Raw genomic sequence first — 23977 nt, forward strand, 5'->3', positions numbered from 1 at the left:
AGAACGACGTTACTGAGGAAACCTGCTTGGCTACAGCGTTAAGTTGATATGTGCTTTATTCACAGCTTCCCGCTGAGACAAGTGGACTTTCTTTGTCTTTCTTTGAGCTCGTGAGAAAGGTGAAACGTCCTCTCTGCAGACAACGGGCCACCTCAGTCATGTGCATACCAGATGAGGGGCCAAGGCTTTACGCCGCATGGCAGAAAACGTGCGCTCTGCACCTCAGATTTACTGCTGAGTGTTTCATTTCAGCCGCTTCACTTATTTGAGAGAGAGAGAGTTCAGGGTCATAAAAACAAGGGAGGGCGAAAGAAAAAGTTTTTTAAAAAAGAAGAAAAAAAAAAGAAAAAGAAGGCCTGGGTAGGTGGTATCTAAATCAGCGAGAGCACAAAGAGGCAGGCGTCTGAGAGGTATTGACCCTCCATTGATCGCCAGAAGCTGCGCGGTGGTATTGACCAGATAGAGGAGAGACCCGGGGAGGCGGCACACAGCTCCACCGCTGAGAGAGAGAGAGAGGGAGGAAAACAACCATACACACTGCCGTACTCTGACCTTGTGGGCCATTGCTGTCCTCCAGCCCGCACCACTCTACCCCCACCTCAGACACACACAGACACGTGTGTGTGTGGGTGTGGGTGTGTGTCTGTGTGCGAGAGAGAGACCCCTGCGGAGCATGCAGAAAGCTCAGTTTTATCGAGCCTATTAGCCTCATTGAAGCTATTTCCTATCCCGCATCTTGCAAAGCTTTGCTGTAGCACGTAGCATCGGTAAACCCTGCGGCAGTCCACAGGGCCCTTAGGCTGTCTCTGGTACACACACACACACACACAAGTATGTAGAGCTGGACCTCTAAAATCCTCATGTTAGGTCAATATATTTGTTATGATCCTGACTTCATGAATTATTACCGAGATACACACTGTTAACAAAAGGCAACCACACTGATTTTCATCTTTTCCTAATCAAAGCGTGACTTTTTTCTCCACAGCACATTCCAGTGAGGAAACTAATTCAAAGATCCCTCTGCTCGACAACAGGTGCAGCGGCCATTTTCCCAGGGAAGAGGTGGCGCTTACACAGTAATTGGTAAGCAAGCATAGGTAGCGAAGAGTTGGATCGTTGATGGCGTCGATGGTTGGTTGTGGAGGTGGAGGGGGGGGCAAGTGAGGAAAGAGGTCGAAGGTGCATTCGCTATTTTGTCACGAATGGCTTTAATTCTGCTCAATAAACAAGCATTATTTATGTGTATCCACGCATTAATAAGGTGTGCATCAGCACCGCGCAGCCAGGGAAGCGAGCCCACGGCTCGAAATCCAGGAAAGTCATGGGGAGAAAAAAGCAGGGAGAGAGGAGGGGGGTCATTAAAGTGAAACCCAGGAGCCACATGGGAGGCGGAATTTTAAATGACTCCCCTTGTAGCAAGACCAGCCCAACAGAAGGACTAAACCTCTCTCCCTCCATCCATCTCCCCCTCTCCCTCCCGGAGATGCAATTAATTCGGATGGAGCGTGCCAAGTGTGCAGAGATGGAGCGTGATGCGCCCTCGCACATGCCGGAGGGAGGACCGCTGTGCATTCCCCAGAACAAATACTGATTTGGGGCTTTCGGTCCAGTGTGCCGTCACCAAACTTCAGCTCACCATTTCCACCTTGTCTTTTCACCGAGAGCTGAATTCTTCAGCACTTCTGAAAGGAATAATGAAAAGGAAATCTCCTTTCCGCCCGCACTGCCGCAGCAACACACCCCAACTTTTTACACCTTCCACGCTCACCAGCCAATCGGTTAAGAATGCTGCGGTAACCCACGTTTTGTTCAGTTGGAACATTTGTGTTTTGTGTTTTTTTTTCTTCTTTTTTTAATGCTTAAATTATGTTCCTCTGTCCGCAGAGCTGTTGGTGTCTCTTAAGGCCAGGTTAGGGGAGACTGCAGGTGGGAGAGCCAGAGGCTGTGGTGGGAGTGTGAGTCATGCCGTGGTACACAAAGCACGTAGCATGCAAAGTGCGGGAGGGAGTGTAGCTCAGGGCCAGGGAGGCCATCGATACCAGGGAAATTGATCGTAATCAACCGAGTTACGGAGGCTGAGCAGTGATTGGCCGGCGACTATCTTTCCCCTCTTCTCCTCCTACTCCCTCCTCTTCCTTTTCCCTCGCCTTCCTCCTCCATTTTACACTGATTCCTGATGCAGTTTTCACCCGGATTGAAGATAGAAAAAAGATACCAGCAGGGGAATAAAAAAACAAAAAACACACGACCGGTGGGTCTGCTTTTTTTTTTACCATCCAACCAAACAGATTATTATATTCTCCATTCGCAGATTATTCTTTTCTGCTTTGTTACTTTACTTTTTTTACTGCTACATTTCGTAGGACACAACTTGTCGGACAGAACTCATCTGCTGGATGAAACAAATCAAAAAAAGGAATTCTTAAATATCGGACGCGTCTCCTCCGCTGTGGCCCCACTGTAATTTCTCATTTGAAGACGGCAGTGCAGCTGCACCGTTAAAAACGTTGGCCCAATTATAGCATATCACCTAGCCTTATGGTTTCCATGGCTGCACGAGGCATTTTCCCGCGAGAACCACCGTGGAGAAACGAGTGTCTTATCAACCATCACCCTGGTAATAACACTCCCTCCAGCCTTTGCCGCATGTGTCAGACCTTAACGAGAACCCCAGGTGAAATCTCTCTCCCAGTCCAGCCACAGCCATTGATTTGGACTTAATCTGTTCCCACGTGTCCTCTTGTGCGTGTGCGTGTCCGTGTGTGTGTCTGTGTGGTAGAGATAGAGAGAGAGGGAGAGAGAAATAAAGGGAGACTGTGCATGTTTTGTGTCTTTTTGGAAGCATATGTGTTTATGTTTGCATGTGATTTAGTGCATTAGTAAATTTCTCGTCCTGTAGGTGTGTGTGTGTTTGTGTGTCTGGCTACACTTAAACCAATCCCCTTTGCACACTCCAAAGAGCTTTGATAAAGAATGGAGCTGTGCTTCATAATTGAACCATGGGAATTGTATGCTAGATCATATCATTGCACGGGGGATTCAGCGATACTTTTGTCAAATGATGCGCCTTTTAGACTTTGGCCGAGAATAACTAACAACAGAAAAACCCGACATCTGAAAATGACTCCCTGAGATGTACTAATAGTTTTATCACAGACTCGGAGCTGACGGCTCTGAGGCTGGAGCAGATCTCGGCGGTGGGCTCCGCAGGATCTCAGTATGCAGAGCAAATGCAAAGAACCTTTAAGCCACATATTCACTTCTCGCACAGAAGCGGTTTGCGTTCAGTTTAGAATGACATCGGGTGCATAAAGGTCATGTGTATCATGACTTCCATAATTTAGTCTCTTTAAAACATTCCAAGAGTTGAGATGCATGTTGTAATGATCATGTATAAATAAAAGATCAGACAACCACTGTGGTTGGTATAAGTGGTGCTGGGAGTTTAAATTCTCGAGATTTTGTCCGATTTAATAAAACATTCTCCTGGCTGGACGGACACAATTGACCTGAGAGTCATTGTGATTAAAACAGTTTCAACAACATTTCACCAGGTGTGTGACACAGGTAAAGCACAGTGGCTTAACCCCAGAACACCTCATTCAGCTGCTCTGAGCGACTAATGATGACACATGTTGACGAGTTGAGACCGTGTTGCATTGACTTATAATATAGTGTGGGCTATTATACACATGTACGTATATGATTGTTTGTCCATTTCAAATATTGACAGTGAGTTTGATTAATCGCATATAGCACATGAGCTATATGGAATCTGCAGTGGAGTTTGAACAGAGAAGTTTTCTCACAGCTCTTCTCAGCACAAGCTTTTATTGTGATAATGTCAATAGAATAGAAAGCCTTTGTTCTTTTTTCACTGTTAGTCACAAATTCAGTCACAATTGTCTCCCGACTGGATACAACTTATTTTGTGTTCTTTAAGGAAGTATTTAGACAGTTAGCTGACCGCTATGGTATTGATTCATCCTTAGCAGCCACGACAGCTAACACGCTAACAAGCTAACAAGCTAACTGGCCTGCCAGTTGCGAGCGGTGAACATTAACTACCTTGGCGTTAACGAAATGCTCTCACAACTCAAACGACTAAATGAAACTAAGACACAGATGGTTCCTTGGAACATCCCCACCAAAGTGAGCTTGTGCTAGCTAGGTGTCAACTTTATGCTACTATTGGAAAGCACGATGAACGCCGGGTGTTTGTTCAGGTTCAGTTGTACGTTGATTGCAAACAAACACATTTTTTGTAATATACTAGCAATTGAAAGTAATTTTGTCTCGACCGTATACACACGTGTGAGTGAGGCGCGTGGGAGGGCCGCAGTCCTGGTGGTTGAGAGAGTAAACATTTTATTCATTCATAGCCAAAGTGAGATTTGTTCTTTGTTATTTAACACATTCACCTCAATAAGAAGCCTGATCTCTCTGGGAAATTCAGAACTGTTTTAAGACGAAAAATAATATATATACACATCTGTGTGTAATATATTAACTCACTCGTGGCGGTAAGAGTTAAGTAAGTGAAATTAGACTCAACTTTTACCCCAAACTAAACCACAATACCTGGGTTTTGACCTAAACATTTTTAATTCTTGCAAAAGAAAAAAAAAGTGTTTTAGGTCCATCAAAAAAGAGTGAGTGACCAAAAGAGATGAACAGTAACTTTTACTGTATATATCAAATTTAGACAATAAACCACAAACACTACATTGACACAATAAGTTTCACACATGACGAGCATCGATCCTAATTCTTGCGGATCAAAAACCGACCTCTTGTAAAATCTTTTTAAACGTCTCTATCGGCCTATATGGTTGTTTCTAGTAGGTTAAGTAAGGTTCTGCGAAATTCTTTTGTGTCGTCAGAGTTCATTAACTTTTTTTATACTCGGATGTTAGATAAATTGAATATAGAATGCACCAATTTAAAAAGATCAATACTCAATAGGAATACCGGCTGCATTGATTTTGTGGTTCAGTGTTTCTGGCAAGCTGCAGATTATTTTCCATTAGCAGATTAGCTCTAACTTTTTTAGAAATACATGAAAACTACCTCAACATATATGTAAAATATTACTAAGACATGTATTATCAATAGAGTAGCACCTTTTAACTACTATTGCATTCCGCATCATTCATAGCACCATTTATAATTACTAAATACAACTAACTGATTTCACAGTATAAAATTGGACCAGATGTCACTACCTTTGTTGCTACAATTCTATTTCTTTCTTTTACTAATGAACCGGAGTACATATACCAATTAGATAACTAATTTTCTGGATACTTCTAGAAATTTATAAGCGTTTTCAACCAGTGCAAAATGAAGAAACTGGCAGACTGTGATGCACAGGGGAAAATGGATATTTTAACACAGTTACATCATGCATGTCATGACCTTTGTCAGTAGCTGCAGTAACTTCTTGGCAGAATATTTGGAGGGACCGAGAGAAAATTGTGTGAATCCTAATGAGACAAGCTCTCTCCCACGTGTTCCTTATAACGCAAACTTTCTCTCTGATATTCACATATAGCACATTGTTCCTCTCTGCGACTTCACGGTCATGCATTAAAAAAAGAAAGGGTCAGCGTTGAGTCTGGCCTGTGCACTCGTGTGTTTGCTCTTCCTGTTTTACAAGAAACATTCTTCCCCTCCTCAACAATTGGACTTCATCAGTTCCCCCTATCTCCCCGTTGGAGGAAGGGGGGCGGGCGAGCCGTGAAGGGGCCAGCCTGTGCAGGGGCATTTGGACGGGGGGGGGAAGGGCATGTCTGCTGGCGATGAGGGTGAGTAGATCAGTGCGGCTCAGAGTCTGTGAGGCGGTGATAAGATTCCAGGATTTTCCCAGTGTGACAGGCCTGCTCACCAAGCCGTACACCCCTCTGCGGGAAGAAAACCACCAACCACCACCTGACGCCCCCCCCCGCCCCCTTGCCTCCTCCCCCCTTCCCCCTGGGCTGTTACACCTCAGCAGGCAGAAGCCACAGTCACCTGCAACCACACCCCAAACCGAAAAATCTTAATCTCTCCCCCTTTTTTTTTTTTTTTTGGTGTCAAGTGTGAAATAAAAGTGAAATTCTACTTTCCAGTCGGGTGCCCCCACACCACACACTAGTTGTGTTGTCTCTCTCCTTCTCTCCGGCTCACTTCTCTTTCTTTATCTCTGCCTGCTCGCCCCCCCCCTCATCCCCCCTTCCTCCCTTTCCTCCCCACTCCCTCTCCCTTGGATGGCAGGTCAGGCAGTGAGCTGTGCGGGCTCAGAGGAGGTAAGGACGCCGCGGTGCACATTAATAATGAAAGGCCTCAGCCATCACCCCCCCGCCCCCCCCAACCCTAACCCAGACACACACACACACACAGAACACACTCACGCACACACTGCCCCCATCGCCATGGCGATGGAACTAGCCCAGCACTGTCACCGGAGGGGGGGATTTATACACTCGCCAACCCTCCGCTCGCCAAGCTGATCACGAGCTCGTACACAAGCCCACCAAACCGGGCCTTCCACCGTGGATATCCACTAATTAAAAACGCTCGGCGCCGCGGCTTCGGCAGGAATCTGCATCCACTTCCCCACCTGGATATGAAAGAGTGACTGTGAGAGAAAAATCACTGAGAATCCTCACTCAGCAGGAAATGGAGTTTCACTCTAGTGTTACAGACCTGAGGCATTAAAACCAGTAATTACACTGAGACCCATGTGAGATTATCTTTTTTTTTTTTTAAAGGTTCTAAATCAGCGGCGCTCTCACTTATCTACGTCTTTATCTAAACTCTACTCCATGTATGCAGAACAGATCCGGGCCTAAACTCAGCTAGACACGTTATCCAGGATTCGTCTGGATAGCCTTAATAGATCTGAGGAGAACACTTCCCATTAGTAATCCATGACTTTTAATGACGGTCTGACTCGAAATGTTATGGACTACGTTGAATATCACAAAGAGTATAAGATTATCTAGGATAAAATACAGGCTTTTTTTGGGAGGTTCCATTCGTTTTTTAAGAAACACTCCAATCAAATTGTTCTTATTCCAACATATTTTAAATTATTTCGGCTACATTTTAGCACAGCAAGGCTCCGTCAGTCATTCCGAGTCGCACCTTGTCACGCACAAGGCCGTGAGAGAAATCTCCCGGTAAAACCAAGGACAACGTGGCGATCCATACCAGCGCCCGATCTACCTTTAATGAGTTCTGCACCGTCCAATCATTAAAGAAAAGGGAATACGTTTCCCCATCCACAGTAAATGTACACTTAATGTTTCCTTTTTTGTCAAACCAGCTGTTTAAGAAAACAACACCATGCAAATAGACAAAGTGGACAAACATCAGAATTGTAAATTTTGACACAATACATGCATTCCTTTTTATTCACAAAAACCAGTCGAATTTTTCTAAACAAATACAAAGATTGGTTATTTCCAAAAGTTGTAGCTACCCAGCAACAAAAAACAAAATCATGAAAATGTAGCAAATAAACAAAAACCAACATAAAGAATCTTGTCTCAGTGCGTTCAGTAGGGTAGACTCAGAGCAAGTGCTGTCTCTTTAGTGCTGTTGCCCTGAGCAGTATTGGCACATGCTCAGAAGGGCCACGGTAACGTAAGGCTGCCAGTATCACTAAAGGAAAAGTTTGGAAATGCAGAGGCGGGCTGGTTGAGGAGACTACAGACTACAGCAGTGGCCTGGTAACGGGAGTTCTTCAGTTTACTTTGAGTTCAAAATCAACAGCGTCACAATTTTCGAAAAAAGGTTTCTTCGTCTTTCGAAGGCGACCACCAGCGATCCGTCTGAAAACCGAATCGCAAAAAACGGACATGTTTTTTTTTAAAGTAAAACAATGGTGAAGAATTACAATAATGTTTGCCATTAGCCACTAGTTTTGAAATATAGCTGTAAATTTACATTCTCTACACAAGTACTGTATCTTTCCACACATGAACAACATTAACACCAAACACAGAAAGTAGTTGATTGTCCACACTCAGTCCGTCAATGAACAGTTCCGTGTTGAAGCGACAGAAAAAAACCTGCTGGAAAAAGGACAAAAGGTACCAAAATGGAAACATAGAAAAGGGAATGAAAGTTGCCATAGATGCTTTTCTTTACATTTCATTTTTGGTTCAAGGAATAAGTAGGTGCATCCGTTACCCGATTGATTTCTTCTTTTTTTTCTGCTTTGTTATTTTTTTTTGTTATTTTTTTTTTCTAGAATTTTATTTGTTTGCCTGTTTGTTTATTAGCCAGTGTCTGTTCTGGAGACAATCCAGGAGTTGGCATTGCACTTGATGGCAGAGCTTTGGGAAGGGAGTGGAGGAGGAGTCCTACTGGAACCACCGGAACGCCGCTCCTGTAGGAAGCATCACCTTCTTGGAGAAACAGAAGACAAAGGGGGGAGGGAGGTGGGGAGCGAGGGGAGAGGGGAGAGAGACGGTTAGCGTTGTTAATGAAAAGCAGCACATTTCATTCTTCACGCCCCGACAGTGAAGCTGTCACGATGTTGCCCTCCTGCCGGTGCTTTTTTCTCTTGTTCACAAATTACGTGGTTCCATGTTTTATTATTTGCCTTCGCACGACAGGTTCACAACTAAATTTTGATTATACTCCAATTGTAGTCCGGCTGCAACTAATGATTACTGTCGTTATCGACTCTCCCGTCGCTTGTTTTTCTTTATCTTTTGTCTTTTTGACAAAAATAATAACCAGAGCGAATGTCCAGAGATATTGTGCAATAACAGGAAGAAATCTTTTCAGATTCCAGAAGGTGGAACGAGAGAATGTTTATTTCCTGTCAACGAACGACTTAAATTATTAACGCCCGACCACTAATCGATTAACTTCTATTCCTCTCTTTCTCCCTGGATGAGTCGACACACTGCATGGTGTGGCCTTAACTCCCCCCCCTCCCTCCCTCCCTCCCTCCCCCGTCATCAATCCTCAGCACCACCACAGGACCGGGGCGTCAGTCCGGGCTTCACACACAAAAAAAAAAAAAAATCCTCATATGCCACATTTATTATTTAGCCACCCCACACGCGTTTGCTCTCCTCCCGCACCGCCGCTCTGCCGTCCCTCGCTCTCCCCCGGTTATCCGCGCCTCTGATTGCGGCGCGAAAAAACGCACGCAGCTGCAGGGCCCCGCGGAGGCCTGCCAGACAGGAGATAGAGAGGCGCCCGTGACCCCTGGAGCCGCAGCGCGGGCTGGCGTCCCGCTAAGTGCAACTCGATTTCCGCGGCACGGATTTCTTCCGTTAGCCAGCTCTGCCTGGAGCGAGGCAGTAGGAACATTTATGCACCCACACACACACACACACTCACTCTCGCGTCCCAACCAATATGTATTCAAGTACAGTCGCACACCTCCACACACAGCGACACGTTAACCGACACTCACGGTACGCCCACCGAAATCACACCACAACGGGGAGACTGTTGAGCTCGAATTCTCCAACGCGACGGACCTTTTCGTGAGTGCGTTTCAGGAGAGGCTTCACTGTGGAGCCGTGCCCGCTGTGAGATACCCACACCCATGCAAACAATCACACTCATCTAATGAAAAAGGTAAACAGAGGCGGTGTGTGGCGTGTTCGTGTCACACACCATTCTCTTAAATCATTAGATTTATTCCAAAAATGTCTATCCTCAACATAATCAGATTAAATATCGCGTGCGTCTCGCACAGCTGTGGGGACCTTTTTTTTTCCGCCCACAAAGGCGTCGGAAGCAAATGTGGCGTCGGTTCCGAGAAGTTAGGTTGAAAACAAAAAGGCCTATTTGCTTTTCAGGCCCACTTAAACCATTTCTAGCCCAGCGAATAAGCGGCGCAAGGTCCTTTTGAATTCCATTGTTCATATCAGGACACGGAAGTGAGTGACAGTTGGGTTTGTGCTCCACAGGTTTCATTCGCTTTCATTTTGAACGTTATCTCCAGCTGGGTTACAAAAATGAAACATTTCCACTCGGCTAAAAAGGCTTCAAACTAAGGTAATTATTCTGGTAATTAAGCCCACACTGCTTTATTTGTTAAATGAACTCAATCAGGGGTAATCTGACAGCAAAGACACCATTCGGAGCCCACGTCCGCCATTTCGATCTCTCAAACATGTAGAGTAGATATTAGGGAAACTCTTTGTGGCTCAAATTAATATTTATAGGAACCACAAACCTGGAGGTTAACAGCCGACATATTGGCAACATCATGTTATGGTCTGTGTGTTAAGTATCTCTGGCGTGCCATCCATCTCCGTGATGACCTTTCTACAGCAGCGCTCAGCTGTTAAGGAGACAGTCAGAGGGCAGCAACATCTGGCGCCGCCACAGATGTCAAAAAACCCGGCGAGGGCTGCGCTGACAGTGACGTAAGACGCGGGCGGGAAGGGAACCGACACATCCGCTCGCATGGAGCGAAAATGCTTTTTTTCCCTGCATTATCAAACATGAGCAATCAATGGAAAAATGGCAGCGGTTCAGGAATAGAAAAGCTTCTCTCCACCAACACTGATTGCACAGGTTCAAACGGATGCAATCCGTGGATGTGAAGTGGCCAATCACTAAAATCGATGGGATGCGTTTTTTTTTGTTTTTTTTCAAACAAGGGGAGCACATTTGTCTTTTTTTGACAATTTGTGTGTAACATGCAACAAAATCAGAGGGAAGAGGCATCCTTAATTGGACTAACTGCCGTAAATATGGCTAATCTAAAGCACCATCAGTACATGTGGGATGAGGCACTGTCTGCCGCTCACGAGGAGCCGGGAAGTGAACCATTAAAGCATCTGAATCAAAACAGCGATGACCTCCAGCTGTCACAAGCGCTATCTGTCTGACTGGAGAGGTGAAGCATTATTTTCCTCGGCTGGTTTGACCATTTGATCAGAGTTCATGAGCAGTGATTGACAGCTGCGTGTGATTGGTTTGATTGGTCTGGATGAGTTTTTTTGGGCGGTTTAAAAAATCGCCAGTAGAATCACCAGTTTTTTCTTTGTTTCACAAAATACGAGAATAATTACTTTTCTTATAAGTTACCTTAAGCTGATCCAGAGGCAGTCTACGACCCGCCTCCTTCGCCTTACGTCTGTGTCTCCTCCTGTCCACTCCTACTTGTCCCCCCCGTCTGCCCAGCAACTTGCCCACACATCCACGTGTGCCGGGAAAGTGCAACCTCCCCACCCCAACAACGGAAAACAATCGTATGTTTGGGTGCGTTAGCGCCGTCTGATGACGAAGAAGCACAAGCCTTGAACACCACCGGGGGGGGATTTCATCACTAAATATATAACTCTATTAGTAGCCAGCTTATCTATTCTCAAATGCAGCCCACCCACCATTACCGCACATCCTCAACCCACGGGGACACACATGTAAAAAAAAACGAGATTGATTACAACTTCCTCACTCCGACGCTCCATCTCTCTCCCTCTGGGTGTCGAACAGCGTCGCTGAGACTGACACCACTGGAGGGGATTCATGCACCGAGCGGCAAGGAACGGCCTTCCCACTTATTTCTTCGAAATGTAGCATTCCCAGAATAAATCCAGACATCTCCAGCCAGCGAGCTGTGAGGTATAAGGCCTCGGCACGCCGACTCCCCCTCAGTTGCCAATTTTTACGCTCCTTCTTTGAGCGAGCTTTCAATGGAAGCCCGTCGACACCCTGAGAATAAGCACACTGCTGCTTTTTCAGACTGCACTTCGGTACTGAAGATGCTCACGGGATCGCGCGAACGAGGTACAACGGAGTCAAAGTCAAACGACACAGGCGTGCCGCCTTCGGGGGGCGGCGGGGACGAGTATGACGTCAACAGCGGACGGGGACGTGCAGCTCTCTCTTTGATTGGAGGGGGATGTGACACCGAGGGGGATGTTTGAGCCACAGCTGAGGCTCACTGCAGCTCACCCGAGGAGCCGCGGCGAGACCAAGACCTTTGCTTTAAGACGCCTTTAAAACACATTTCAAATGAAGAACCATAATTGGCAATATTGCATCATCTGCTTGTTGTTGACATTTGGGATTTGCTGCAGACGATGCGCTCGCATCCCTCCTGACGCGGCGCGTCCTCCCGTGAATCCCGTCCGACATTTAGCTTGTACCGACGGTGCGGCCGGGGCCGTAATCTCTGATCTAATCACCTGCTGAACAAGAGCTGTTGACTTAATAACAAAACCATTAGAGACGACTTCTAGACTGCTAATGGGAAAACGTATGAGAGCACGAGAACAAATTTGAAAAACGTTGCACTGCTGACAGAGCAGAGTTGATACTGTAGAAAATCCAGTTTGGGGCAAAGAGGCAGCAGGTTGCTGAACTTTGAAATGGTTTTCTGATTGAATGAGTCTTATTTTGTCGTAAAAACGTGTTACTTTCCAGGTCTGTTAAACATTTTGTCAGTTATTTTGCAATGCACACAAGGTGAAGACACTTTGTTTTCATAAAAGTGCAAAAGTTTACACTGTCAAAACACGTTAGAAAGAGGTCCTTGCACTAGTAACACGAACAAGACCATCAGCAGAATATTACAGAGATTACCTTGTCACAAAGATTGTATTTCATGCAGTGGGTTGTCAAGTGATTTATCGGTTTGACTCCCACTCACGCAAACGTTTCTTGCCTTTTTTCCACGGCAATCTCCCTCCTGAGACATCCAGTGTGTTTGCAGCACTGCACACACGTGTGGCTCCCAGAGGAAAAGGCACTGGATCTCTGTCAACGTAATGTCCCGTTTCATCAATGCGCCTCTTTTTACTGCAATTAATGAGACCTTGACCTTTAAAACATCCACGTCCATATCTATTGGGTGAACACAAGCGGAAAATTCAAGGACTTTATGCAAAACTGTGACGTCCGACTACTTAAGGCAATGTTCATAGTGTTTGCAAAACGACACTGATTGTGTAACGTCACCATCAGGGATGATAGAGTAGCGTTTCAATACCAAATGCATTATTCTTTAACAATATTCACCAGTCTAATTGTTTGCGTTGCCTACAGGGGCCTCGCACAAAGTGGTAATACACACTTTCAGATGTCAGGAGTTTAAAATGCGTGCGAGGTAATCACAGTGTATGATTACTAAAGCCAATGATCACACTGCTATTACACTTGGAGGCTTGGCAGTTTTATGAGACCCTGGAGTTCCTTTTATATGAGGTGGCTACTGGCAACATCAGCAGACCGACGTTTAGAGCAGCATGATGACCTATATCAACATCAACACTCATGAATATTCAAGCCCTCTTGGGTTTGGCACCAGCGGTGTGAATGACTGGGATCGGGCTAAGTGCCATGACAACATCAGTTGCAAATCATGAATTAGAATTAAATTCTTTTCTGTCGCAGACGCGGAGTCGTACCACCAACGCAGCGAGCTGACACAATTGGTGAATCATCAACGGAGACAAATGAAGCCTGTAGTTAATTCGCAACTGAACAATAGGAAAGTGGAAAAACAACATGCTGGTAGTCAGACACTTCAGTTTGATTCTCTACGTGTGAAAGTCAGCTTTCATTTTCGTCACAAATTCACGTAATCCCTGACGTTTGAATGCTTCAATTTTACACAATGCCACTTTACCATATATTATATAGTTTAAGGATTTTACATTGTTTAATGTATTGTCACTGTACAAATTGTTTTTGTGCCATTGGGGTGTGATGATACACCAATTGTACAAATCAATCTCTCCTTTAAAACCAAACCACAACATACCATAATTCTGAGGATTAAACCAGAAATGATCTTCACTGAGATGGATTGGAATACGGAAAACAACAAAACAGGTCCTCCAAATGGCACAACAAAATACATTATTTAACTGTGAACTGAAAATACATTTGTTTTTTTTATATGACAAAGGTTATTAGTGAGGTCCTAAATGTGAAGAGCAATGACAGAGGGGGTTGACCAAGGTTAGTTCAACTCTCTGCAAAACCCAAATACTCTCTCAAGTTTTTGGAATAGGGTCTGATGACATGATCTGAAGTGAACAGTTAAGAAATGCTAAATCAAATAATATGGTCCTTTAAAATATCACAGCCAATGTCTCCCCTAAATATAGGTAGTTTTTGTTAAATCTTAGGTTGGCCTAGGAAGCCTCAAGCCTTAGCAGAGAAGACAAAACAAAGTAGAATCTGAGCCTAATCCGTCGAATTGTGGAGCCGAACTCGAGTATCCATGAAGAGGTAAAGCCATTAGCGGTTTGAAACACGGATTCAGTTTGCGTCAATTAGACCGGAGGCCTCTCCGCTGGTTCACGTTCACACCATGTTATCAATTCATTACGTAATGCCAAAGTGACACCATTATCCATTGATCACAAAAGTTTATTTCCTTTGAGATGGAACATCCGCCGAAATTGATTTTGTGATTGGTCGTTCCGCCATCCCGGCCGGGGGTCAGCTGGGCCGCAGAGCGAGATGGAGGCAACGCAGAAGTTTGGAAGGACCATTTAAATGAGCGGGGAGTGTCACCGGAGAGAACGACAGCGGCAGCGGAAAAAAGTTGGGGTGGGTGGAGGGGGAGGAGGGGGGGGCCGCACTGACACCTGGTGCTCCAGATGACAGCTCCGTGGCCAGATGGACCCCGTTGCATGCACACACATGCGCAGACACATACTGTGCACACATTCCACCTTGCTGCCGCGCTTTCTTCTTCGTCACGATCGCGACAGGAGCACGAGGAGGACGCTCGTGTGACCAACCGGCGGGAGGGACGGCGTCGTGTAAACTTGAGATGTGCGTAAGCCCTCCCCTTCGCAGGGTGATTGTGTGGGCACGGTGGAGGGATTAAAGGCACCCCGTGGTGCGCGCTTACCCTGCACGTGCCCACCCTACTCCTCGCCACCTGTCATTACCCTGCTCCCCACCTTGTACTACTCCCCTTAAAGGGGAACATCTCAGGTACAATTCAGAAGATCTTCATTGTGGTTTTAGACGAGAAGCTGAAAACTGTTTTAGATAATTGCAGATTTTAGCCGAGGATGAATTTTTACTTATCTGCGCCCAAATGTCATTGTTTTTTGCGACTGCATTGAAGCTCTGTTGTAAACTAAGCTTATTTTTGGAGTCCACAATTCACACACACTTACCTCCAAAGCAGCAGAGGGTTTCTTCTTCAGTTCCTCACATTTGCGAAACTTGCAGATCTGGTGGCCCGTTTTGCGATTCCGGCAGCTGCTGCATTGCTCGCAGTTAATCCGCCGCCGGCAAGGTGGGCACATGCCGCAACGTTTTCGCTTCTTTTTACCGGAGTTGATCGCAGAGGCCAGCTCGCTCTGCGCCGGGTACTCGGCCAGGCCGGCCATGTGCAGCGCGCTGTCCGCCAGAAACACTCCAGCCGGCGTCATGATGAAAAGCCCCGGGTTGAAGGGGAAACCACCCCCTACTCCATATGGGAAGTCAACGGGACCACCTACGGCGTCCGTGACAGACGTGCCCTCCAAGTCGCTCGCCCCCGAGCCCGCGTCGCCGCTGCCAACTCCCACTCCCATGCCCCCGGGCAGGAGCATGTGCTCCATACCGGCCCGCTTTAACAACGCTGCCGCCTGGGCAAAGTGCAGCAGGCCATTCTGTCCCTCCAGAACCTGTTCGAGGGTCCGGTCCAACTTGGCTGCCGTCAGTGCGGAGACGGTGGGCTGAGGCAGCGGGGGCGGCTGAGGCTTGGCCGGGTGGCTCTTGGTCTCCCTGTTGTCCCTGTGTCCATTGCCGGTGGCGGAGGAGACCGCTGTGTACTGGGAGAGGGTACGTGACTTCTTAAGGCTCTTGCTCAGGGGCTCACTGATGATGCCGCTGCGGTTCCTGCGCTCTATAACGGGGGAGTCCTGCTTGCGGCCGCCCTGCTCCTGGTCCTCTGTCCGGCCCCCCGCCGACAGCCCGCTAGACATGGTCCAGAGCGTACGAGCCCGGGTTTTGGGGGGGGGGGGGGGGGGGGGGGGTGGGAGGGGGAGGGTGGAAAGGGGGGCGGGGGTGAGCGAGGAGTGGGAGCAAAGACCTCGTCTCGGTCCGTTTTCTGCGATTGGCGCTTGACCTCGGTGGCGCGACGGGCCCCGGGCCGACGACAGGCAGGCTTCTGCCCGCTCTACAGCTCAGCCCTCATCCACGTGGTTCCATGGGCCGTCCGGAAGCTTCACGCGGGGAGAGAGAAGAGACGGGTGTTAGTCATCAAGGATCACTGAGGCACTGGAGAGATTATCCATCGACAACCGAGGAACGTCCCCTTAAAGTGAAGTCGTAAGCAAGCGGTTGTTTAGCAGTCAAGGAGCCACATCAGCATTCATTTAGTGTTTCTGGTCACCTGTGAAGGCAGCTTTTGTATTCACTCGGTTTTAGCCCGGTTTTTGGTCTCTACCAACCCCCGAGGGAAATATAGGCTATTTATCTGCTAAATGCTCCACCGTGTTCACCAGCTAGTCTCTAATTGTGTTTGTCTGCTGTTTGATGCTGAGCAGGTAGTGTTCAGTGGGTTTTTAAAGCTTTGTCTCTGACAACAGCTTCATGGGAACGGGGGAGCGTGAAAGTGAATAGTAATAACGTTACAAATCAAGCAAACTTTTTAGCTCAGTGTTCAAAGGAAAATACATTATCCAAGTTTTTCAGTTTACCTGGCCTTCAGCGTTGATACCGTTAGAGTTAGTGACATTAGAGTTATGCAACACACACATTGGCCACTGAAAGTTTTAGTTTGTATCCTTCGAAAAACTTAAATTCATATTCAAGCACGGAAATTCCAAAAATTCCCAATCCCTCGATACCGAGCTACAAATTTTCTGGCTTTCCTGGCGCTTCTCTGATTGGTTAGCAAAGAGAAAATAATGACAAGGTCAGAAGCCTAAACGTGTTGTATCAATCAACTGAATTGTGTTGTATTAGGATAAATTGATTTTATATATTCCTGATTGAAATACTCTGTTTAACACTAAAACAGAAACAGAGAAGTCGAATATATTTTTATTAACTTTGGACGGTGTTTGATTCCTATCGTTGTAATTATTTTTCCTCCCCTTACTTTCAAAGGCCCAACCTGTAGAGCAATATCAGTTGGTAAATGAGCCGCGGGGCTTATGAAGAGGCTTCACCAGGGTAATGACAAGAGACTCCCCGCCGAACGCAGACGCGTCCATCCAGCGGCTTTCAGCGCCAGATTCCTGCGACTGCTCATGCATGAAAAGAAAAACTACGCCGCTTTTCTCCCGACCTGTCGGCGTCCACAAACAAGCGCACCACCTCCCACAGACGAGCTGAGGAAATGGCCGGGCCGATCCTTATAAGGGAAACAAAGGGAAAGGGAGGGGAAGAGGATGGAGGGGGGGGGTGGGGGGGTCCGAGGGGGGCGGCGTGGGGGGGGGGGGGGGGGTCTGTGCAGTGTGTGGAAATTGGAAGGCCAGAATTAGTGGGAGGTAAAGCTTCAAAGGCAAGAGCGCAGCCCCCACATTCTCACCAGCTCAGGGGGATGTGGCGCCAGCGAACCAGAGCCAGCGCCGCAGCCCCTCGGCCCCGCAGTCTCCCAGCTTCTCTCACTACAGCGCTGACCGGCGTCCGGTTTCCCGGAGGCATCCCCAACTATCTGCGTCTCAGCTCATTTGTGGTTGAATGCAAAGCAGCCGTGCAAATCATCAGAGTGATACATGGGAGAGGGGGGGGGGGAGGGGGGGTTCTTGTGGTATTATGGAGTATTGGGCCTGAAATGAGGTGTTTAGCGGTCAGTGGTGAATACTTCAACGTTGCCAGAGGGGATTCTTCATTGGGATTTGACTGTAACATTGACTCGAATTAGCTCTGTGGCAGCTGTGCATTTAAAGCAATATCCGAAAAGCTTCATCAACACTCTAAATTTGATAAAAGACTTGAGCTTTTAACAATTAACAAACTGGCGCATCATCAATAGCTACAATAAATGAGCTCCCCGGACCGCTTCAAAGCGGCAGAGTTGGCGATTGCTTCTCATTACGACAGTTTCAAAAATATCACGATCAGCTGGCGTAATAATTGAGCCTGGGAACAACTTCTCTGACCAGGTGACCTACTAACAAACAGACGCACTCAAAAAGCTGTCGCTGATCTTGATTTCTCACTACACAGCTTGTGTCTTCAGATAAATATGAATAATTTGATTGGTTTGTATCATGGCTGAACACATCAGGGTAACAAGATCTAATTGGGAACTTCTCTGTGCACTGTTTTAAGCTTTGTTCCAGGAAAAAAAAACGGAAATAGATGATTTTGTGTTACATTTTTACACAATAACGTCTTTTACCTGAAAGAAACAAAAACATTTCTGCCACAATGCAAATACTTAAATGCCCTTCAAAAATCAACAAACACCTAAATGTTGTTTTTCACATGTTTACGCGTCGTGTTCTTAACCCAAGACGTTTGCTGAAGTCGAACGAAGCCGTGCGCACCTACTTCAGCCTCACGCTGCCTCTGCTGTTTGTGTAATTCTGCCGTCCATCACGTGGACCCATCAGTCACACTCACATCAACATCAGCCCTGAGCGCGGCGTACAGTATTAGGCTGATCGCCTCCTCGACTTCCAGCATCAAATCCCTTCAGCGCATCATTTACAGGAGAGATTTACGTCCCTGCGTGAGCGGTTAACTAAACCACAGCTGTCTCCAGCACTGAGTGTCAATGCGATACAGCTGAAAGCGGATAATTGCTGTTTTTGAGTCCTTTAAGCATGTTGACGCATTTCCCTGTGATGTTACGGATCTAATGCTGTGGTTCACGTTAAAGAATGAATGCACGGGACCGGCAGACGGGAATAAAGGTCTGGATGTAAAATGGTCCGAATAAAGAAAACAATTCAGCAGCTTTTCCTGCATCGGCCAATGAGCTGCTGCGCCCGAGACGCATCATCGGAACATCGAAGTATCAACTGAAATAACCGGTGGCCTCTTTGTTTTGGTAAACTAAAAACTACAGCAAGAACAGCACTGTGTGTGAATGTGACTTTCTGAACTGGTTGTCTTCATAATAAGCACAAGTGGATCTTTTTTCTGACTTCTTTTTTTTTTTTTCTAACCGAATCTGAGTGGGGGACAATTCTTTATGTCTTGGTGGTCAATAGGTCATTCAGCAGAGCCGACAAAATATTGACTTGCCCGAGGAGGTGAAAGACAACGCTCTTTATGCAAATATGTATGTTGTAGTTCATTCTGTAAAAGCACTGAAGGAAAATCATGATCTGTTTTGTTGGGTCAGCTGAGTGACTTCGTGGACACTTTGTCGACTTAACTGCAGAATGTGTTTGAATATAGGTGGATGATATTTTCGTTTAATCAGCTAATAGCTTATAATTGTGTAGCTTTTTCTTTAACTTTGTTTGCAGTCTGATGGAATCAAGATTCGAAAAGAGTGGAAATGTGGTGGTTTCATCCAGATGTTCCTTCACTGTTGATGCTTTAGGAGATTGCACTCTGCTTACTTTCTTGTGCTGCCTAAAAACATTTTTATTTATAGCTGATGGTTTGCAGTTTCAGTGACCTGAGACACTCGGATTAAAGGAAATGTTTAACACTTTGGCAAATTGAAATACTTGATCTTGCAGATATTAAGACTAGACTACAGATTCAATGTCTGCACTCCGAATATAAAGAGAGGTTTAGCTTAAATTAGCTAAGAATACACTGCTCTTTTCGAAGTTAACAAAATGTCATCAGTAGCTTTAAAGATCAGTAATTAACACTTTATTTTGATCTGCAAAAAAGTGTAAAAACAACAACTTTCCGTTTAACAGGGAGTTTATAGTTCTTGGCCGTGACCAGTTGCCAGGCAACCAAAGGAAACTCAGAGGCACAAAATAGTAAACATCGGTAAAATGTCAAATGGATTTTTAGCCACCTGCTAGTAGCTAGGTACAAACATTCTGTAAATTCCGGCGAGTGGGCAAATATCTACATTTTAAAATGCACATTCTGCACACCTGAAACAAAGCTGCTCATAACACCTGCAAACATGTCAAAACAGTGTAGAGGCGTTGAATAGCTTGATTAAATATGAATTAGTAGATAAATCTGTTGGCGATTTTCCATGTGGAGCATTTACAAAAGGTTTGAGCGAGGATAATTGGTGAATTTGGGAATACTTTAATAGATAGTATTGTACACTCACAAATGATGAGCACTTCCCAACAGTGCTGCTGGGTAAAGGTTGTCAGTGATATTATGAAAGCCTGAACAGCTCATTCAACCCGTTCATGCAACTCTCGGGTTTTTAATAAAAAGGTTTGCAGGTATTTTTGTAATAAAAATTAAAAAAAACAAAATCCTCACACGATTTTTTAAAAATGTGCGCCAAGAAAATAGATGTCAGTGCAGAAAAAAGTGACAGCTGACTGATGACTTGGTTCAGTAGTACAATAGATTTGATCAATGGCTGAGGAATGAAGGATAGCATTTAGGGCGGCTGTGGGTTTGAACATGTTGGTTTTTTTTAGATCTAAACATGAGAAATAACCCAAAACTACCAGTCCGGATGTTTTTCTATCCTTAAATATTCAACACACATTTAATTGGTCCCCACTGTAGCCTGCTATTACACACACGATGACACACATTCATTCATTTAGTTTGAGGAACACACTGGAGGGAGAAACGCAATGTCTTTCAGTAAAACGTAATGAATTATTTACATGTTCTTAATCAAATAAACAAATTACCCTGCTAATCGAAGTCAGATGGGGTTGGATTGGACCTCCTCGGAGTCACTCTTAAATAAGTTTCCTTCACTGACAAAATCGGCTTCTTTTTTCTTTTCTTTTTTAATACAGTTGGAGGGAAAATATATCGTCTCGTTTCCTGCAGGGTTGGGAAGCATTTGGCCCCCGCCACACTGTGGAGCAGCTGACTTTAACACCTCCAGAGACGCGAGAATATTTAATGCATTAGTTCAGGCGATGCACGATGCGCCCCCCCCCCCCCCCCCCCCCCCTCTTCTTCTCTCCCCTCCCTCCCTCCATCCCTCCCCCCCTCCGGTCCAGACGCGCTGTCTGCGGACTCGTGTGGGTACTTACGGTGAGCTACACATTCTCTATTCCTCCCACCTCCCGTAGCGCGAGCACACGCACGCACGCACGCACGCGCTCACGCGCTCACTCGTTCACACAGACGCAGACGCACGGATAGAGGAAGCCAAAAGAAGAAAAAAAAAAAAGAGGAGGAAAAAAAGGACGAGCCTGGTGACAATAACAGGACTCACGGCTTCATCCATTGTCCGGAACCCGCTGCGTCTTCTCCCTAATGAGGCTGAATTCACACAAAAAGTTGGGAGGAGGCAAAAAAAGAAAAACAAGCACGCCGTGCACACCGTGACTCCAAATCATCCGCAAATATATGGAACACTTGGAGCAGCGATACCGGTGGCGGATTGCACAAGGGTGGGGGGGATGAAAGGGGGGGGGCGCTGTATATCTCCGGGTAGCGCAATGAAAGCTCGCGTACCTGGGAACTTTATAATGATGCCCGGAGAAAAAGAGGATTTTGACATGTGGAATGAAAACAATTTTTTTAAATGTTGTTTACGCGCACGGGAAACTGTGGATGTCGGCTGGCGGGTTGATGTTTTAGGCTTAAATAAAAAAGTTTCGATCCGCCCGTAAACAGGATGACAACCCGTCCGTTGTCAAGCCGGATAAAGCTCGTTGCTCATTTCGTTCATTACCTGGAAGCGTCAAGTTTAGTGCGCGTCGTTAACGGCTGATTCACCGTGAAGCATCGGCGCGCCGATCGGTATCTCGGTGCGACTTATTTAAATAAAATGGGAAATTGAGATTGTTTCAGGAGAGAAACAAAAACCGGACTTGTTAAATATCCTCTTTGCCAGCGTCACGGCGCTGAATCCGCGTCAACCCGTTTTAAAATCCGAAATAGGTGTCTTTTGTCCGGACTCGGCGATCCATGAGCACAGCTGCGGTACCAGCATATGGTCCGCAGTCGCGCATCGGAGGACACGCCGAACCCCCCCCCCCCCCCCCCCTTCCCGACCCCCTGGTTCACTTGATCCCATAAGAAGATGACAGCCCAACTTTCCGAAGACTTCAACAAAGTATGACCCCCTTCCTCCCCTCCGATCTCCACCCCCCCCTCCTCCCTCCCCTCCCACGTATCTGCATATTTGCAAACAATTTATTTCGCACCTACCGAAGCAGATATCCGAGCAGGGGGGCTTGGAGGGGGTGAGGGGGTGGGGGGGGGGACGGAAAGGCTCCCACAGCCCGAGCGCTCCGTCTCTCAGCCTGCCGTGCAGAATGGTGACCAAAAAAAAAAGAAAAAAGAAAAAGGGCAGAAAAAAAAGAGCTTATTCTCCGAGAACACACTCATACGGAGTGGCCGCCTGCTAGTGACAAATGTAAAAGAAGAAAAAAAAAGAAGAAATACAAATATTCTGCGTTAGTTATTTGGTAAAAAGCGTACTTTCTGTGAGGCTGAGCGCGTGGGTTCCCCCCAGCTTCCTCGGTCCTCGCGATCCCACCTCTACATCCCCGCTTGCAGAGAGGAACATGCAAACACATTTCATGGATTTTTGGAGCTTCGCGGAAAAACCGAAGTGGACTTTTTCCGTTCAGTGGGATTTCGGGACAGCTGGGGTGGGGGGGTGGAGGTGGAGGGTGGGCGTGTGTGTGTGTGTGTGGGGGGGGGGGGGGGGGTGTTGATTCCGAACACAACATAGTGCTCACAGAAGATGCCCGTAATATACCGGAATGTTACTGCATGTGCGTCATAATAATCAATAAATATACGCATGGGCTAGTTGAGCGAGTGTGGCGCAAAAACTGCATGTGTGGTTATGTTTTGTTTTCTTGTTTGTTTTTTTAATAATTAGGAATATTTGGGATACAATGTATTATTCCGTCCTATGTGTGTGTTTTCTTTTAATGCCAAAGTCTGTCGTCGTTCGGAGGAGTGATTTTTGCGAAGAGAAACGCAGGGCGGTAAAAATTTTTTAAAAAAAACACCACCCATCGATGCGTTTGGAGAGCAGAGCGCAGCGTGCGCCGCACGGACAGAAATCTTCCTCCTCCTCTTCCTCCTCCTCCTCCTCCTCCTCCTCCTCCCCCGTCGCGTCTCCTCGCGCTCAGCCCCAGAAGTCCAGTCCGCCTCTTTGGAGCGTCCTGTCTGCCTGGCAGGCGGCCAACCCAAGTGTGTGGAAATGACACCGCCAGGGCGGCAGAGATTTTCCTTCATTTCTCTCCTTCCCGATCGCAGACTGGCTGACATTGGCTAGAAAGTGGAGCAGCTCGTCAGGGACAATCAATGCGAATCGATCGAGCTGTGCGGTGGAGGCTCCAGAGCTGGACAAAAAAAAAAGACCGCGGCAGCTGAATGAAGAGAGGGAGAGAGAAAGGGAGAGAGAGAGAGAGAGAGAGGGGGGGCTCTGCAAACTCTGCCAGTAATCAACCAACCTCCCTGCAAACAAATATGCTCTCATAAACATGACACTCACTTAGTGAATGCTAAAGTGAAAACGCCACCAAATGTGTAATTACGCACGGGATTGGTGTCCCAAACGCATTAAAGATGTTCAGTTTAAACAAGTTAGTCTGTCATTTAATCACTGGCAATCGAGAATATAGTTATTATACTTTGTGTTTCATATCTATTTGGGGGGAAAATGTTTCAATTGAAAATAAAATATAGATCTATATATATATTTTCAGAACCATTTATTTTAACTGACGGGTATGTCGGTTTGGAGTGTAACTCCTTAGTCACAAAAGGAATATCACTTAAAAGGATGTTAAACCTATCCAAACATATTTTTAGTAAATAGATGTGAGAATGGGATTTCCGTTAAAAGTTTCATTATACCATTTTAAACGTTTTCGTTCTCTTAAACATACCCAATTAGGTTGTTACAAATCTTTTGGCAAACCGTCCAACTGCAGTTACGTCATCCCAACCAGGAAGTGAGTGACCAAAAGAAGCATTGCTGTGTGGTCAAATTACTCAATAA

At 46.2% G+C, this 23977-nt stretch overlaps 1 protein-coding gene across 7 annotated transcripts; it reads right to left on the bottom strand.

The window, feature by feature from the left end:
• Window positions 1-7367: 7367 nt before the first annotated feature.
• cxxc5a (CXXC finger protein 5a) lies at window positions 7368-22564 on the bottom strand. 7 transcript variants are annotated; one of them, XM_040182440.2, is made up of 3 exons: window positions 22165-22564; window positions 15114-16148; window positions 7368-8396 (listed from the first exon to the last, which is right to left on the bottom strand). In XM_040182440.2, the coding sequence occupies exons 2-3, from the start codon at window positions 15906-15908 to the stop codon at window positions 8355-8357; spliced, it is 837 nt and encodes a 278-aa protein (XP_040038374.2). In that variant the 5' UTR covers window positions 15909-16148; window positions 22165-22564; the 3' UTR covers window positions 7368-8354. The 7 variants fall into 7 exon arrangements, with proteins under 7 accessions (XP_040038374.2, XP_040038369.2, XP_077962848.1 ...); XM_040182435.2 differs by having other exon boundaries at window positions 7368-8399; window positions 22165-22533; XM_078106722.1 differs by having other exon boundaries at window positions 7368-8399; window positions 22161-22530.
• Between the last annotated feature and the right edge of the window lie 1413 nt (window positions 22565-23977).

This window comes from Gasterosteus aculeatus, chromosome 7, assembly GCF_964276395.1.
Source record: "Gasterosteus aculeatus chromosome 7, fGasAcu3.hap1.1, whole genome shotgun sequence".
NCBI lineage: Eukaryota > Metazoa > Chordata > Actinopteri > Perciformes > Gasterosteidae > Gasterosteus > Gasterosteus aculeatus.

Coding starts and splice junctions, on each gene's coding strand:
- cxxc5a (XM_040182435.2), bottom strand. CDS start 15,908: ATGTCTAGCGGGCTGTCGGCGGGGGGCCGGACAGAGGACCAGGAGCAG. Junction 8,400..15,113: donor AACCCTCTGCTGCTTTGGAG/GTAAGTGTGTGT, acceptor TGTTTCTCCAAG/AAGGTGATGCTTCCTACAGG.